Genomic DNA, 19,115 nt, shown 5'->3' on the forward strand with positions numbered 1-19,115 from the left:
CATCATCCCCTCCCAGCAAGATTAGTACTGCCTGTTGGCTCAAAAGGGAAGGATTGTGATATCAGCAATAGGAGGTAAGGATTTCCCTAGTTAAATCATGCAGTGACTGTTTTGGATACATCATCAGATATTCCCTCCTACTTAAGGAAGAAGCAAATTAATTTAACAATAATTAGCTAGAAATCAAGTCCTAAAGACTACAGTGAATACACTTCTGATAATATTTCTATTTGAATGACAGAATAGCATTCCCCAATTTTAAACTAAAGGATTTGCTTTTTTCCAATTTGGAACATCATACATGGTTAACAAACACTTTCTATATGTAACAGTTAAAGAGCAAATTTATCTTCACATACTGTCTGTGTATAAACCAAGAATTTCTTTTTGATTTAATCCCAAGTAAGTTTTCATTTACAAAGAGGAGGGTGGAAAGTAGGTCAGCCAGCTCCTTTGCTAAAGGTCTCTTTCTGCTCTCCTAAGTCCAATAGCTGCTGTTTCCCTGCTTAGTTTTCCAGCACAGAAACACTTCTTGCTCCTCTTCCTCGAAGCAGCATGTCTTGGCTAAATACACATTTGTTCTAAAATAGGGAAGGTCCCAAACAATTCTAATCATATGCAGCCTTAGTAAATCAATTAAGACCCCTTCCACCCAAAAAAGATGGGACAGTGAAGTCAAACTGGTCTGCGTGGGTAACAGATCCCACAGAAACAGCAGAGCAAGTGGACACCTGAGAATTTTAAGTTGCTCTAAAGAAATGAAAAGATCTCCTTTAATATAGAATTAACAAAATGCATGCCTCCAAGATGTCAAGACAGCGAGGCTACAGCTGAATTAAAATTTCTAATAGCAGTTTGTTCACATGAAAGGGGAAGTGACGTTTTGGGGCTATATTATATAGTCTGACATCTAAGTTCCACCTTTAGAAAATAGAGATATCATCAGATTGAAAATGTGCAGGGTACTCTTAGCCATCTGCATTCCAAAAGCCAGAGATGGACAGCTGTGTAGAAGGAAAAGTTGGAAAACAATGCTCCAGGTAACCTACACCCACTGTACTCAGAACTCTCAATGGATCCATGTGGTCAGCTCTGTTCCACACCAGGGAGATATAGAGCTTGGGTTCTAGTAGCGCTCTGGCACTCAGCATGAATAGCAAAGTTTGGTTACTCACCTGGGACAACCCATCTAAACTTTCCCTCCCTGCTCTAAAGGGAGAGCAGTGTATGCTGAGTTTGTGAGCTGACTGCATAGGGCAGAGGTGAGGCTGAGCTAGGAGTCACTTTAATAAAAGAAAGGCAATATTTTAGAGGATTGTATACCTCCTGAAGTCAGACCCTTTCAGTTGGGAAAAGCAACACAAAAGGCAACAAGGTTTTTCTCTAACACTGGCATATTTGTTTGCTAAGAAAGAAAAAACAAGCTCACCATAGAGTACAAGAGATAAAGAAAACAATAGGCTGCCGTGGCCCAAAGATCTGAGAATTCATTCTGGAGGGAAGATGAGGATGGCGCAAGGTTAACTGTTCGTCTGTACTACAAACAAGACGATATCCATGCAATACTTCTCACCAGTGAGGTAGATGATCATCTTCCTGCTAGAGGTATTGGGTACTAACCCATAGCGCAGTGGAACAGCATGATCTGCCTAAAAGGCATAAGCTATTCCAGGAGCCATATGAGATACACATAGGTGCCCCACCGAAATAAACAAGTTACTCCAAGAAATCTTAGCCCAAGGGAGATGGACTCTTGTCCTAAGGCCTGTAAAATACCAGCTTGCCTTAAGACAGAATTTTTCACCTTACAATTCCACAAGTGGAGCCTGCCTCTGTCCGATAAACTTCCTGCCACCATGGGAATCTGAACAGGAGGGAAGACTGCAACCAGGACGAAAAGAGGGGTTCCAAAGCAAAAGTTTAAAAGTAGGTCAAGTTTAAAATTATATCAAGGAGGTAAGAGATGGGAAGCAAAGGTTTAGTAAGCAGGGACAGGGTGAGAGGAAAGGAAGAAGCTTCTGAGATGATGTTCCTTACAATGAGATGACAAGAGGTGAGATTGTCCTGCCATTACTTCCCCTGTAAGTCACTCAGCTCCACATCATCCTTTCGGCGCTTGTGAGCAAAGAGGGAGGTGACAGGGTAGAGTTTAGCCTTAGCCTGGAACCGGTGGCCTGCAATGTCAATTTCATATTCTCCCCGGTTAATGAAATCAGTGGTTACCACCTCCTCTTCACCGCTGTCTTCTGAAAAATTGTGCACAAAGCCGAGGCACACATGGCGCTCCAAAGTATAGCTATAGGCACTGCTGGTGGTTTTGCCAACATACTGCCCGTTCCGGAAAATAGGCTCTCCCCACCAAGGCCAGAGGTCCAGGTCTGTGTCATGGTCATCCAGAATGAACATGGTGAAGCGTTTATACACCCCATTTTGTTTCTGCTGCAGCAGAGCTTCCCGACCAATGAAATCCATGCCCTGGAAAAGAAAAGAAAAGCTGAGACTCCTCTCTATTATCTGACCCTTGGAATATAGCACCCTCACCCCTGTTGGGTTTTGGGAAATGGCATGATTACAACTATATGAAAAGCTGCATTCATAATACAGAAGTTACAGAATTTTTGTAACAAAAGCATACAATTTTTCTTTTTTATAAGCAGTTTATATTGCAAAACCACACAGAACAAAAATACATGCTGGAGGGGTCTGGAGTTGTGGCTCAGTGATAGAATGCTTGGCCTAGCACATGTGAGGCACTGGGTTTGATCCTTAGCACCACATAAAAATAAATAAAAAGAAAGGTATTGTGTCTATCTACCACTAAAAAATATTAAAAAACAAATACTTGCTAGAGTTGTTTTAGAAAACAAAGTCCGTGCATGTCTACATCAATGCATACCTTTATAATATTTTTTCATCAAGAAACATTAATTGCTCAAAAAGAATACAATAGATCATGCACTATTAGGGAACACGTGCCAAGATATTTGTTGTAAAATAGATGCCACCACCTAGATTAAGGTTGGGACAGGAAATTACACCCAGGCATTCTTGCACTGTCACTCTCTTAAGAGTAAACAAGAAACTGCTTCTTTTGGCAAAGGGGATCAGAGATTGAGTGGGCTTAAGAGGTAAAAGACTAATTTTTCAAAGAACCTTCTGAAACTATGGTTTTCCAAGAAAAAAAAGACTATAGTCATCTTATAGTACATTACCTAATCACCAATCAACTCAGAAAAACTTCCCCCAGAGCGCCTAGTCCTTTAGTGCATTCAGGGGCATGTTATCTGAGTATTGTTCTAAAAGATGTTTATCCTATAGGCAAGTCTTCTGCCCTGAGGATACATCCTGATTGAAGAAGTGTAAAAATACAGGTCAGCCACATCAGCTCTTCTTCAGTGCTCAAGAAGCTGAGTGGTGGGGCTGGGGTTGTGGCTCAGTGGTAGAGCACTTGCCAAGTATGTGTGAGGCATTGGATTTGATTCTCAGCACCACATGTAAGTTAATAAAATAAAGGTCTATTGACAAAATTACAGGACAGTCTGGATTAATACCGTACCTTCTCTAATTTCACCCAGGATTCCCGTCCACATTCCAGGGGCGTGGTGAGGGTATTCAAATCCTGACCCCAGAAGGCGAAGAACTTCTCAATTCGGAGACTGCGAAGAGCATAATACCCAGCATTCCGGATTCCATATTTCTGTCCAACATTCATCACTTCATTGTATACGTGCAGAGCATACTATTCAAAGAAAGGAAAGGTTAGTAACCAGCAGATCTTCAGAATTAAACATAGATATCACCACTTCCAGATGTATTCCAACACTAATGTGGACTCTGGAGAGCAGATTGAGCCCTTTGATCCTGGAAAATATTTCTTTGCCAAAGCCGAGGATGTTGACTGTTAGCATCAGAGCTAAGTGTTATCAGATGTCTCAGTATAGTGGGTTTCCTGGGCACAGCAGAAAGTTCCTAGCACTGCTATTCTAGGATAGCTGCAAAAAAATGTTTCTAACTCTAACTTTCTAGTGCACAAAGCAACCTCTGACAACTCACAAGCCTTAAACAATTTATAATGCCCCTATAGTTTAACTTCCTGACGATGAGACTATACAATAAATTTACAGAGCTAGTTCTGGGTCACTGTTCCTCCATCAGAGTGCAATGTCCCACCTTTATGTGATAGTGTCTCTTTTTTTCCTCCAGTCACCCCTACGTGAGAATCCTTTGTTGATGCTGCACAGGTTGCAGCAGTGGACAAGAGAGGGATCATAGAAAACTCCTAGGATATCTTGCCCTCAACAAAGCATGGCACTAGAGCCCAGCAGTAATGAGCTGGGGCCACTCCACCCTACAATGTAGTTTCCACAAAGGCAGGACCCTGATCTTTCACTTCTCAAAAATGCAAGGTGATTTCAATATATAACAGTTATTAAAGCACTCTCACCATTTGGTAAATAACGAATTTTATAATTGTTTCTAAAATAGTCCAGTTACCCTCTACGGTTTTTCTACCTTTTTCTCTTTTGCCATTCCCTCATGCACTGGCCCAAAGCTGTGAAAAAACAGGCTTTTACCCATAATTCTAGATGTGCATGCACACATCTAATTTTTCATAGATTATGGCATATTTCAGGAGGAAGAAAAACTGTTACCTCCAAATAGTAAGACTTAACCCTGGAAATCCCAGTCTCAAAAACTAAAACAAGATAATTTAGTAGGGAAATAATGCACAGCTTAAGTGATCAATTCATGAAAACATAGTTTTCATGAATTGATCACTTAGAGAACCCCCCCCATTCACAGTAGCAACAAAATATTAAAGAACTGAATAAAAAATACAAGATCCAAGTCTTGGATTGCCAGATTCACTACATCACATGAATGTCAATTCTCACTTGAGAAACATAATACAGCCCCCCCCCCCCCAAAATGCCAATAGTGTTTCTTGTTTTTGAGACAGTCTAAGTTGCCTAGGCTGGCTTCAAACTTAACAATCCTTCTCCCTCAGCCTCTCACGCAGCTGGAATTACAGGTACATTCCTGGCTCTTTTTGTAGTACTGGGGGCTTCACACATAGTACACCAAAGGAAAACAGAATTTTTTTTTTTGGTGCTGGGGATTGAACCTAGGGCCTTGTACATGCGAGGCAAACACTCTACCAACTGAGGTATATCCCCAGCATTTTTTTTTTCTCCAGAGTTTTCCACTGCAAGAAAAGGTAAGCATTAACAAATATAAAAATCATATAAACAGATATACCAATAGAATAGAAAATTCAGAACCAAACCCAAATAGGATTTAGTATATGATAAAGGGAGCCATGTGGAAAAAGTCTGATTCAAAAAAATTCAAAACTCATAATATGCACTAAGAGACTAAAAGGATCAAGCATCTTAAGTATTTTTTTAAAGCCCAAATCATAAATAACAAAAATATATATAACCTTAGAGTAGGAAGGTCCCTTCTAAAATGAATCAAAAGTCCAGAAAGAGGGTTGGGGATGTGGCTCAAGCGGTAGTGCGCTCGCCTGGCATGCGTGTGGCCCGGGTTCGATCCTCAGCACCACATACAAAGATGTTGTGTCCGCCAAATACTAAAAAAAAAAAAATATTAAAAGAAAAAAAAAAAGTCCAGAAAGAAAATATTGAAGAATTCAAGTAAATAAATTTTAATTTTTTGAAATTTAAATGAAACTTTTTCTGTAATAAAATTTTTTAAAAACGCTCCTATTTGGCAAAATGGAGGGCTGGAGGTATATAGCTCAGTGGAAGATTGCTTGCCTAGCATGTGTAAGATCCCAGATTTGTTACCCAGTACTGCCAGAACACCATAAATCAAATAAACTGGAAAAAAATTTGCAAGTGGACACCAAGGGCTATTTAACACAGAAAGAATGCCTGGAAACTGATTAAAAAGAAATATGGACAGGACATAAGCAGAAGAATTCAGTGAGTACTTACTGTGGGGTAAGTACTCCCTTAGGTGACAGGAACAGAAAAGTTAACAGGACAATCTGATGAACCAAATCAAATTAGACAGTGAAAAATGCTATGGAGAAAAAAGGGAAGGACAGGGAGAACAGCAACTTGCAGTAAGGTCTCAGTGAGAGGTGACATGTGAGTAAGACCTGAAGGAGGGGAGGCTGTGAGCTTGAGGTTTTCTATCCAGGGCAAGATATGCCAAAGGAGGGAGGAGTTAAGTGTAAAATCTGGGAGGTTCCAAGACTAGAAAGAGGAAAAGAAGCAGAGAAGACAGTCCAAGGCCATGCAACAGGATGGAGGACACGTTGGGCCCCACAGACTGGCTTTTACTTGGATGGAGATGGAATTTGAAAAGCCAAAGGGAAATTAGAAATATACTGATGAGAATTATTTTGCCCCTAACAAACTGACAAAAGCCTCAGGTCTGACAACAGATAACAAGGAAAAAAGACACTCTTACATACCACAGAATTTTAATAGCTAAAGACTGGAAATACTACAAATGTTTATTAGTGCTAGTCTAGTTAATTATGATTCAGCCTTAAGACTCAATATATTGTGTCACTGCTTAAACAAAAGCTTTCTCTTTAAGCGCTAATATAGAAAAATCTAGAAGATAAATTATTAAGTAGAAAAAAGCAAAATGAACATTATGCTTTCATTTGTGTTTTTAAAAGGGGACTAAGAGCTGGCTGGGGCAGTGCATGTCTATAATCCCAGCTATTGGGGAGGCTAAAGCAGGAGGTTTGAGGCCAGCCTCAACATCTTAGCAAGACCCTGTCTTAAAGAGGGGGAAAAAAAAAGTGCTAGAGTGGTTGGTAGCATGTATGAGACCCTGAGTTTGATTCCCAGCACCACCAAAAACAAATTAACAAAAAATGGAGTTCTTAGCCATCTTTAAAGTTGCTTGCATATACAAAAAAAATCTCTTGATAGTACATACTAATACATTGGTTGTGGTTGGTAAGAACTGGTCAGACAGCACCAGTTTTATATATTTCACATACATTTGAATTTTTAAACCGTGTAAGTGTATTACCTATTAATTTAACTAACTTGGAAATTATGAAATCTCTTCCATGCAGCTGACCTCATGGAATTTCAAACTCCCAATCAGATACAGCTTTTCAAACCTGCTAATGCTTAGGAACTTTGGGAAAGCCAGCATTCCTCACAGTGGTCCCTAGAAAAGAAGGCTGAGCTCTCTTACCTCTATGGGGATATAAAGCATGAATCCTGGCTCTCCTGTGTGAGTCATGCTCATCACCCGGATCCCATTTGCGTAGCCCACACTCATCTCCTGCAGAGGAAAAGGCAGCAATCGGCATAAGTGGACACCATGTAGGCTTGACAAGGGAGTGAATGGCTCAAGGGAATACTTTCATTAGCACTGTACCCTTTGCTTTAACTAAGCAGACACAATCAAGGAAAGCATTTCATCCTGAAAATAAAGCACAGCCTTTACAACATCTCTTCTTATGAATATCACAATTTCTGGAGTTTTAGCATTTAGGGAAGTGACAGCAGTCTTTGATAAGCATGAAATATTTCTCTTTACCAGGCATGATGGCACATGACTATAATCCCAGTGGCTTGGGAGGCTGAGGCAGAAAGATTGTGAGTTCAATCAAAGCCAGCCTCAGCAATTCATTGAGGTCCTAAGCAACTCAGCAAGACCCTGTCTCTAAATAAAAATATAAGAAAGGGCTGGGAATGTAGCTCAGTGGTTAAGGCTCCTGGGTTCAATCCCTGGTACCAAAAAAAGAAAAAGACTTGGGGTAGTCAGGAGGATCTGAAGGCTAGACAAGTGTCTTTTCTTGGGGACTCTGGCGCCTGCCATGTGTGGTGGCGCATGCCTGTAATCCCCACAGCTCAGGAACTGAGGCAAGGGAATCTTAAGTTCAAAGCCTCAGCAAAAGCAAGATTCCAAGCAACTCAATGAGACCCTGTCTCTAAATAAAATAAAAAATGGGAATGTGGCTCAGTGGTTGAGTGCCCCTGAGTTCAATTCCCAATTTCTCACCCATCCACCCACACCCCTGCAAAAAAAAAAAAAAAAAAAAAAGCTTGAGCCCTACAGAACACATTGCATCTGCTACCCTGGGATCAGAGTCTAAGCTTCTAATTTTCAAAACATGCTAGGTCAGCTTAGTTACCTAGGAGGGGTCACCGATTCAATCACTACCCAATAAAGGAATGTGCAACATCTCAGCATTGATGCAAACACTTCCATAGGAAGCCTGCCATGATTCAGCACTTACCAGGCACAGGCACATGGATTATTCCTTCTAGCAGCAGATTCTATTGTTTTTACTACCTTGCAAAGGAAGGAAAACTAGAATAATAGGAAAGTGGGTGACACATAAAATGTAGCCAACATGGTGATGCACACCTGTAATCCCAGCAACTTGGGAGGCTGAGGCAGGAAGTTTGCAAGTTCAAGGCCTACCTATATTGCAAAATTTAAAGAAAGAGGACTGGGAATAGTTCATTAGTAAAGTGCCCCTGGGTGTAATCCCCAGTACCACAAAAAAAAAAAAAAAAAAAAAAAAAAAAAAAAAANTCAACTTTCTATGACCACAGAATCTCTCTGATTTTTTTTTTTTTTTTTTAAGTTGTAGATGGACACAATACCTTTATTTTATTTGTTTTTATGAGGTGCTAAGGATTGAACCTAGTGCCTCACACATGCTAGGTAAGTGCTCTACCACTGAGCTCCAGCTCTGACATTCACTTTTAAGAATCCAAAAAAAGGAAAATGTGGAAGACACTTTTGGATCAGTTGGCTTTTTTTCATTTGGCTGACCCAATAAAACCCTGTTACCAGTGTATTTCCAGGTGACATCCTCCAGCAGCAGGTTGTTGTCCTTCGGCATGTGTTTCTTAAGCCAGGCCCAACAGTGGACCTGTTGATCGGTTGGAGAGATCATGAAGAAACTGAAAATGAGACCCCAAAATGATCAAATTTAGGTAGCAGAGAAAGCATCAGGAAGCATTAAGTTCTGTAGTTTCAAAGGCCCATTGAGTATACTGGGAAATGATGCTTTAACTTTGTTGAAGGGTCTGCAGCATCATTATGGAATAAACAAAAAAATGACAAAACAGAAAATTCTAGCTTCTTGTTAGTGCCAATAAGTTATACAAACTTTCCTACATTAGGCATATGCTCAGTAGGCTATCTAATTTCTATAATTATTTTCTGTAATCTGGTGGGTTCCCCCCAGCCTGAATTCTTTCTGTTTAGGGCTGACAATGACTTTATGAAATGGTAGTTTACCAACCTCGTAGTAAGAATTTCATCACATTTGCTACTACTGACAAAAACTGATGAAGACGGTCTGGGAGAGTAAACAATGTCACAGACAAGGGTTAAAACCTGGACTGGAGTGACAGAAGAGGAGGGACTGCACTACTATTTCATAAACCATTTCAAGCCTAAATTGAAAAATCAGTAGGGGGAAAAAAAAAAAACACCAAATTACAGAAAATTTGTGAATTGACCATAAGTTTATGAAATTGGTTTTTATTTTTATTTGTTACTGGGGATTGAACCCAGGGCCACTCAAGCCCTGAGCCACATCCCCAGCCCTTTTTATCTTTTAGCTCTTTTTGAGACAGGGTCTTGATAAGTTGCTTAGGGCCTCACTAAGTTGCTGAGGCTGGTTTTGAACTTGTGATCCTCCTCCCTTAGCCTCGTGGGCCTCCAGGATTACAAGACTGTGCCACCACTCCCAGCAATGAAATGGTTTTTTTAGTCCCAGGAAAAGTACATCAAGTACTCCTGCTACAGAAACCTTAAGGGATCAGCCTGTTGGAAGAACAGGGTGGAATGGTAAGTAATCTCACCTGCGTTTGCTAAGGCGTGCGATGCTACAGTCATTTTCATATCCTCCGCCCTCGTTGAGCATGCCAGTATGTACAATGTGGCCCACAGGCACATCCAGATCATTGGAAAAGAGGTATTGTAGAATTTCTAGTGCCTGATCCCCAGTGGACTGCAGGGCATAGAATGAAGCAGGGAAAGTTAATTCAAGAGCAAGAGCACCTGGCTGGCTAGTGGCGGGGTGTGGTAGCACAGGCCTGTAATCCCAGTGGCTCGGGAGCCTGAGGCAGGAGGATTGCCAGTTCAAAGCCAGCCTTAGCAAAAGTGAGGAGTTAAGCAACTCAGTGAGACCCCATCTCTATATAAAATACAAAATAGGACTGGGCATGTGGCTCAGTGATTGAGTGCCCCTGAGAGCACCTGGCTGGTAGCATGGCCAACTAGCACTGCACCTTGCTGAGAAAATTCAATGAGCCAGCACCCGTGTGATAGCTCCAGAGAAAGCTTGCTATTAAATGAGCCACTCTAGGCAGATCAAAAACTCTAAATAAAACAACAACAAAAAAATGGACATAAGGAGCTGAAGAGTCATAAAAATGTGATAATATAGATGTGACATTGCAGTTTACGCGGATTCTTTCAGAATCAGTTTTGAAGTAACAGATGAATATGACAAGTTTCCCAATCTTATTTTGGTTCATAAATACTTACTGTTATCTCAAACTTTGTGAAAGAGGACATGTCGATGACACACACAGCTTCCTTACAGCACTTGACTTCAGCCTCCACAATGTCAAACCAATCTGGCTTATAGAAAGTCTTGCTCTGCTCCAATGCAAGGAGGTCTGTGGATCAGAAAAAAACAAAAGGTGGAGAGAAAAGGAGGGGATTTACACTGGGGACTGTTCCTTTATAGTTTGGTGTAGCCTAGCAGGAATTCATTATTTATTCTTACAAGAACACATTGTAGGTTTGTACATTTACAAATAAATTAGATTGGGGGGTGGGGTGGAGTAACAGAGATTGAACCCAGGGGTGCTTAACCAGTGCATCACTTTCCCAGTTCTTTTTGTGTCTTATTTTGAGACAGGGCTTTGCTAAGTTGCTGAGGCTGGCTTTGAACTTGTAATCTTCCCGTCTCAGCCTCCCAAGTCACTGAGATTACAGGCATGCACCACCATGCCTGGCTACAAATAATAATTTTTTTTTTTTTCCCAATTGGCAACCAGTAAAACTTAACAAAAATTTGACTTCTTGCCTTTGTCAGGTGGAACAAAGTACTTTGGCCTCTCAAATCCATGTTTCTCCATCCATCTGGCTCCTTGTGCATCTAGCCGGTCATACAGAGGAGATGTGCGCAACTGCCTACCTGTCTGGAAGTCCCAACGGGGAACCTTCAGATCGTATATCAGAGCTAAAAGAGACAAGAGAGTTTATCAAAGTTCAAGTCACAGATTCTGGAGCTGAATATCCAATATCTACTAAACTTGAATCATTTCTATTCATGAGAGAATAATTTGCAGGCTAATGCAGCCTAATTTGTCAGGTATTACCTAGTATTAACAGGCATGATCCAAAAGAAAGGACAACACTGTAAGACCATATAAAGCTATCTACCAGCGTCTCATGGTCTCTGTTCACAATCATATTTCCACTTTAGTAGGCAGAAACAATGAAAGGAAAGTCATAGTTCTAAACTTTGCTCAGTTCCACAACAGAGAAGAAGATTATGTCTAAGGACCCAGGTGGATAATAACAATGTGAAAAATGGTACTTGATTCTTTGCTTGTGTTGTCGGGATCTCAATACCATTACAGGTATTTCTTTCTCCGTTAAGATTTAATCAATTTCTAAAGTGAAAGGGTACACAGTTTGCCTCCATTTGGTGGCTCTGTAATTTAAGAGGTTGCACTGTACTGTCCCAGTAACATAATTCACATAATAAGCTAGGGTCAGAATTCATTTTTCTTCATGGCCAATCTGCAACAGCATTAAGTAAAAACAACCAGAAGAGTATGATCTCTAATCTCTTCCAGAGAGAAGACCTGACTTTACTCCAGATGAAAGGTACACTGGGATGGGGATGGAAGGGATGTTGGGAGTTTAAAGAGGACGAAGCCACAGAGTTCCCTGCATGTTGACAATTTGTCAACCTCTGATATCATAGGTTTTACTTTTTCCTTCCCCATTTTCTGTCATGCCTCCAATTTTTATTATGAGAATCACAGAAGGACACCAAAAGTGTCTCATCACCAAGGAGAAGCTCAAGCTTAATTATAATTTACACAGGTTCTAAAGTAACTATGGGCAGGAGGGCTAGAAACGTTGTTCAGTGATAGAGTCTTGCCTAGCATACATGAGGCCCCAGCACCGCAAAAACCAAATAAAATAACAACAGGCAGGAAAATCTAGACTTGAACAGTTTAACATTTTTTACTAAAACATTTACTAAAATTAACCTTATCAGTTAAATATACTGCTTCTAGGTCCTTCATCTCCTAAGAATGTAAGTTGTCTGCCATAGCCAAAAGTGAGCACTCGGGCATCAAAGGCCATCCAAAAGTCTTACCATGAATATCATCGAGCTACTAAGCGAACAATGCAATTTTGACCAAAAATGGTGGTCACAGTAATCTAGAAACTTTATTCCTTTTTGTCAAGGAGGGGGACACTAGGGATTAAACCCAGGGATGCTTTACCACTGAGCATCCTCAGTTCTTTTTTTGTTGTTTTTTATTTTGAGGCATTGTCTCACTAAGTTGCTGAGGCTGAACTTGAACTTGCAATCCTCCTGCCTCAGCCTCCTAAGTCACTGGAATTACAGGTGTGCATCACCACACCTGGCTCAGAAATTTATTCCTAAGCATAAATATGCCCAAAATATTTAGACATGATTTAGTAAAGTCAATAATTTTCCTATACTGAGAAACTAAATTATTACTTGTCAGAACCTATATAATTTGGTTAAGTTCCTGAAACAAAAGCTATTATACACACCTGTAATCCCAGCAGAATGAGAGGTTGAGACAGGAGGATCACAGATTCAAAGCCAGTCTCGACAGGTTGGCAAGACTGTAAGCAACCTAGTAAGACCCTGTCTCAAAATTTAAAAAAATACATTTTATAAAAGCAGGTGCTGAGATGTGGCTCAGTGGTTAATTGCCCAGGTTAAACCCCTAGTACTACCCACCCCCCTCCAAAGGGAAAAAAAAAAAGCTGTCTCTACAAGTTTACTGGACAAGGTAGAATAACAAGTCAAAATGAAGAAACCAAGGGCTGGGGTTGTACCTTAGTGGTAGAGTGCTTGCCTAGCACTTGTGAGGCATTCACTGGGCTCAATCCTTAGCACCACATAAAAATAAAGAAGTCAATCTTTCAATATCGTTAAAGAAGCAAGGATAAGGAAAATAAGATTAGGAATGCATACTTTGTGTTTATGGGAGAAGTGGTTTCTTATCTTGCTAGCATGGGATGAATAAAGTCATCAGAGAACCCTGAAATTCTGAGAGTACCTTGGTAAAACTTCTGCCTTGGAAAGAAAACAATGATCTCAAAAACCAAATGGGGATAAGGGTGTAGCTCAGTGGTAGAGCACTGGCTTAGTATGTGCTAAGTTTACCTAGCATGCCCAGGGTTTGATTCCCAGTACTGGTAGAGCACTGGCTTAGTATGTGCTAAGTTTACCCAGCATGCCCAGGGTTTGATTCCCAGTACTGAAAAAAACAAACCAACCAAATGAGGAGCAAAACATTTGACATAGGATCTCACAAGGCAGGAAAGAAGGCAAGGAGGCACTTGCTGGCAATATAGAGGAAGCAACTGCATATCACCTGAAAACCTTTTTCTATTTTCCTGTTCCCAAAATTAATGTATGATATACTAAAAATGTTCCATAAATATCACAAGGGGCATAAGGCCTCAAACCTAGGCCTGAAACACACATTAGAAGCCCAGCTCAAGCAGTTAATAAAGGAATGAAGAAAACTCTGCCCCATTCAAATGACAAAACATGCCACCAGACAGATATCTGCAACTAGGTGCAATTAGGATAAAGCTTCACTTACGCATGACTTCCATGACCCGGTGACGCAGAAAGGTACGGCTGCTCTGGAGTGCTCCAAAGCGTTTCAAGTCCAAGTCCCAGACGTTTTCTGAGGGATAACCATGTACCATCCATTCAGCAAGATACCTGTGGGGACAGGTATCTTAGGTGGGGGACAAAAAGTTGTTGGGTCTCAGATGTGATACACAAGAGAATTAAAGCAATATTCTACAAATCAAGAACTAGTGGAATCAAAAGATCCTACAATGTCACCAACAGTTGAGCAATTTGGGGCAATTTTCTTAACTTTTTTACAATAAAAAAACATGGACCCAAAGTATCTCAGAAAAACACTATGAGAATTTTAGCTGTAAGAAGAGTCCCTAGAAAGTTTTTGACATAAGCCACATCAATGAAGAAATAAGATTAAAACATACATAAAATGTAGTCTTTCTGTAAAACAGTCACCTAGTGAAATTATATAGCTCTCTGACCACATACATCTCTTTTGCTCCAAATGTTTTTGGTAATTCCTCTTCTGTGGTTTTCAGAGCCATTCTACAACCACTGGAGAAAACTGGCCTCATTATTTAAAAAAAATTAAAGTATGATAAAAGCTATATTTTGATCCTTGAACAACATGGGTTTGAATTGTAAAGTTCCACATTTATATGCTTTTTTTTGGCGGGGCAGGGGGGATTTGCAATAACTTCAGAAAAACAGTTGAATCAGGTAGTCTAGCTACATTAAAAAAAGAAAGAATTACGTCATGTATAAAATATGTGATGAGTCTATTTTATCATTTACAAAATATATACAAATATATATACAAATCTATTACAGAATTAAAATTTATCAAAACGTATACTCTCTAACCATACATGGTGCCATCTGCACTGGAGATGTAAACAGATCTAAAGATGGAGTATTTAACTGTAATTGCATAAAGTTAACTATAGTATAGACTATACTATTGTGATAATTTTGTAGCCACCTCCTGTTGCTATTTCAGTGAGCTCAAGCGTTGTGAGCATCCATTTAAACCACCATTGAGTGCTGTTCATCTCCCCATAAGCAGCTCATCTACCACAGTAACATGATCTTATAGTTCTCTTGCATTTTTCACTGTTTATGATACATACAACATGGAAAGTAAGTGTTAATTGACTGATTATGTTATCAAGGCTTCCAGTCCACAGCAGATTGTTAGAGTTAAGTTTTGGGGGAGTTCAAAAGTTGTATCCAGAGTTTGATTAGTAGTGGAAGCAGAAAGTGGAGCCTAGCATGCCCTGAGCATCCTGCTACCACTAGCCTAGTCATCCTCACTCAAGAGGAGCTGCCACAGCAGGCCATCACTGCACTAGTGAGCAGGAGACTGAGATTCATTAGCTACTTGCTGCTCACGCCAAGCCCAGTGCTGGGAGCAGTGGCCGGGGTGGCCTCACATTTATTGCCTGTGGGTAGAAACTAAAAAGATCATCACAAAATTTTGGGAGCAGTAGAACAGTTCAATTTAAGAAAAGGATATGGGGCTGGGGATATAGCTCAGTTGGTAGAGTGCTTGCCTAGCATGCACAAGACCCTGGGTTCAATCCCCAGCACCACAAAAAATAAATAAATAAGATAGAATAAAATAAAATAAATGGATATGGTTTCATCAGTGGGAATGATACCAAGGGAGATATATTTGAAGGCCAGCTTGTCATGTAAAAACCCCAGAAGTCCCTTAATGATAAAGAGGATAGAAAGACTGGAGTTTGATGTAGAAAAAGAAAAGGAGGTAGAAGCAGCAAATGTGTCAGGATCTGGTAGAGTTCCAGTTCAAGGCAGAAAATATGCAATAGACCATAACCACTTTAGAAGTGATTTACATCATAGGGGATCATCCATGCAGTCACCAAAATTACCAGAATAGACTGGGGGAAAGGCTGAGGGGTCGGAACTGATCTCCAAAGAGAAAAAGCACCCCCTCCCCTACCTACTGCGGAGACACCACAGATGTGAACCACAGAACCAACCGTGCAGGGAGATGTGATACAGGGTGCTGATGCTGACAACCATGGTGCAGGGAAGGTGGACCAGTGAGAAATGATGTGTATGGGCTTAAAGACCATGATTCCTAGAGAAGATGGCAACAAAGATAAAATCAAAGAGACTTGAGGTCAGCAGCCATCTCAATCTTAGTAGAGCCACAACTTCAGTTACCCTGCAGATGCCCAGAAAAACCTAAACCATAGGATAGCACAGTGCCAGAGGCAGCCTCTCCATCAGCTTAGACTTCATGGGCTCCCAAGGCTGAGCAGGGTAGGGCTAGGTAAATGCCACCTTACCATCTTCACCATCTAGTCATCCAAAAAGAAAAAATAAATACGAAATGAACAGAAGTGAAGACCTGAAGTGCTTGCTTTTTTATCCACTAATGAGATAATTAGAACCATGTGCATTATCTATGCAGCATGGGAGTTTTTGTTATTTTTAATAATTGATACTCTCTGCTGATAACAAATTTGAGATTTTTTTGTTTTTTAAAAAGCCTGTTTGTTCTCAATACACCTGTATAAGCTTTTAAATGCTTTTGTATCTGGTCAGGTTGAAATTTTTAAGAACTCCATTTATAATTTATAATAAACAATTTACAGAATTTTTTTTTTTTTTTTGGTGCTAGAGATTGAACTCAGGGTCTCATACTAAGGATACACCCAGTCCCTTATGAACTGATATTTCTTTAAAAAAAAAAAAAAAAAAGTTAATACTTGCAAGCACCTATTAATAAAGGTCTTAAATCACTTTAAAACAAAATTTATAAGCAAGCTGAGTACACTGACACATGCCTATAAATCCCAGCTATTCAGCAGTAGAAGGATCTTAAAAAGTCAAGGCCAGCCTGGGCAACTCAGTGAGACTCTGTCTCAAAAATAAAATTTTGGGGACGGGGATGTGGCTGTGGTAGAGCACTTGCCTAGCATGTGTGAGGCCCTTGGTTTGGTCCCCAGTGCTGCAAAAATAAATAAATAAATAAATGAAAACTAAAATTTAAAAAAGGATTGGGGATGTAGCTCAGAGACAGAGCACTTATGTAACATGCATGAGGTCCTGGGTTCAGTCCCCAGTACTGTAAAATAATTGAATGAATAAGTTATGAATAAGTTATAAGCAGATGTTTCAACTATGCAGTTAACCTCTAAATTGTTAAAGGGTCAACTATACAAATAAAAATTATCACCTTAAACTACTTTTACGTGTGTAGTATTAAGTACATGCACATCATCCATCTCTAGAACTCACTCTTCATCGTGCAGACCTGAACACTATACCTGTTAAACAGTAACTTCCTCTACCCTTGCAACCACTACTGTGCTGTTTGTCTACAGATGTGACCATTCCAGGTTCCTCACATAAGTGGAATTGTACAGTATTTACATCCCTTTGTAATTTACTGATTTTTACTAATACCTACTTTTTAAATAATAACATGTCACACAGCTTGATCACCTACCACACTCACAACACACTTGGCTACTTCTAAACTCAAATATACACTTTGAAGGGCCATACTTGTTATGACTGGAAAAAGTACAAAAAAAAAAAAAAACCCACACAAGTTCTATGGCTAACTTCAAAAAAGAAGTTCGCAAAATATTTTGCAAAATGACACTTCTAGAATATGGGGAGAGCCTCCCATGGTGAATTCTTTGTAGGAGACAATTCTCCAATTATATGTATGTTAATCTTATCATTATCTTTAGCATCTCAGATTAAAAATATTACATAACATCCTAGCAAATAATCCTAGAAGGGAAAAAGCCCAGCAAGCTGACATGTATTCATAACTGACTCTGCATGAAGACTTACTTTCCAGCTCCTCCACCAAATGACAGGCCAGCAGAGTTCATCCCTGCCAGGACAAAGTAGCCCTGTACTACAGGAGACTCGCCCATGATGCACCTCATGTCTGGTGTGAAGGTCTCAGGGCAGTTCACCAACTTCATGATCTCCAGAGTCTCCAATTCTGGCATTCTACGCAGGAGGGAACTCAACAGGGGCTCTGAGCAATAAAAACAAACCCAAATAGAGTTTACCTTTAGGGAATCTAAAAACTTTCAAATCTTATATATACATATACATATACAAATACATATATTTTTAAAAAAAATTTTTAGACAACCTTTATTTTGTTTATTTATTTATATGTGATACTGAGAATCAAACCAGTGCCTCACACATGCTAGGCAAGTGCTTACCACTGAGCTATAGCCCCAGCTCCAATATATATAGGGAGATTTTTTTAAACTACTACTCCTTTCAGAAAACTTCTCAGGAGGGATTTTTCTAAGAGCCAAGCGGGCTATTTATCAGAAATCAGAAAGCTTGGTGGAATTACAGGACACACCTGCAAAATGCTTGGCATAAAGACAGAAAAAACACACTCTAGAAAGGAAGAGAGCTACTGAATGGCATAATACATGTGGCCACAGAGAGTAATGGAATGAGCCAGTATTGAGTGGAAAAACTCTTTAAGTGGTGCCCAAAGAGATTTCAATGAAAGACAATGTTTTCCTTTGTTGGAATAGTTCCAAGACAGATCCTTACCCATTTTTAATAATGAATCTGTCATCTGGCCATAATTCCTTGGGACAATGGTAATAGATGAATCCAGGGTAGAGTTGCTTGGGTTCGTGGGGGTGGTGGTGGGGGGGCAGTGTTCATCATATTACTTTAAATACTTTGAAAAGTTTCAAACTTCCCATAAGAAGTTTATTTTTAAAAGAAAGTTCACACAGTGCTGGGAGAGTGTATACCAAGTATGTTCAAGGCCCCGAGTCCAATCCACCACCCATTAAAAAAAAAAAAGCCTTCAAGAATGAAAGCGGGGCTGGGGATGTGGCTTAAGCAGTAGCGTGCTCGCCTGGCATGCGTGCGGCCCGGGTTCAATCCTCAGCACCACATACAAACAAAGATGTTGTGTCCGCCGAAAAACTAAAAAATAAATATTAAAAAAAAAAAAAGAATGAAAGGGAAATGCATCAGATATACTTTCCTATTTCTTGAATTTGGAACCATGTAACTATTAATTATTGAATAAATAAAATTAAGAGACCACATAATAAAACAATTCTGCTTTTTAAAAAGTTCTTCAGTTTTATATAAAATATGACCAAAAGGCAGTCTCCTAGCCCAAAATTTCTGCAATGATTTAGGGGAAAAAATAATAAACCAAATTTGTTAACCAAGATGTTAGTTCCCTAAACTTGCTAACCAGTAACTGCAT

At 39.9% G+C, this 19,115-nt stretch overlaps 1 protein-coding gene across 1 annotated transcript in view; it reads right to left on the reverse strand.

The window, feature by feature from the left end:
* Positions 1-358: 358 nt before the first annotated feature.
* The window catches only part of Pdpr (pyruvate dehydrogenase phosphatase regulatory subunit), a 37,768-nt gene continuing 19,011 nt past the window's right edge, over positions 359-19,115 (reverse strand). Inside the window, 9 exon segments of the mRNA XM_048792416.1 lie at positions 359-2,475; positions 3,557-3,739; positions 7,192-7,359; positions 8,798-8,918; positions 9,828-9,976; positions 10,516-10,649; positions 11,063-11,218; positions 13,869-13,993; positions 17,699-17,891. Of these exon segments, the coding sequence (XP_048648373.1) occupies positions 2,071-2,475; positions 3,557-3,739; positions 7,192-7,359; positions 8,798-8,918; positions 9,828-9,976; positions 10,516-10,649; positions 11,063-11,218; positions 13,869-13,993; positions 17,699-17,891 (1,634 nt within the window). The 3' untranslated portion in view covers positions 359-2,070.

This window comes from Marmota marmota, unplaced genomic scaffold (genome assembly GCF_001458135.2).
Source record: "Marmota marmota marmota unplaced genomic scaffold, marMar, whole genome shotgun sequence".
NCBI lineage: Eukaryota > Metazoa > Chordata > Mammalia > Rodentia > Sciuridae > Marmota > Marmota marmota.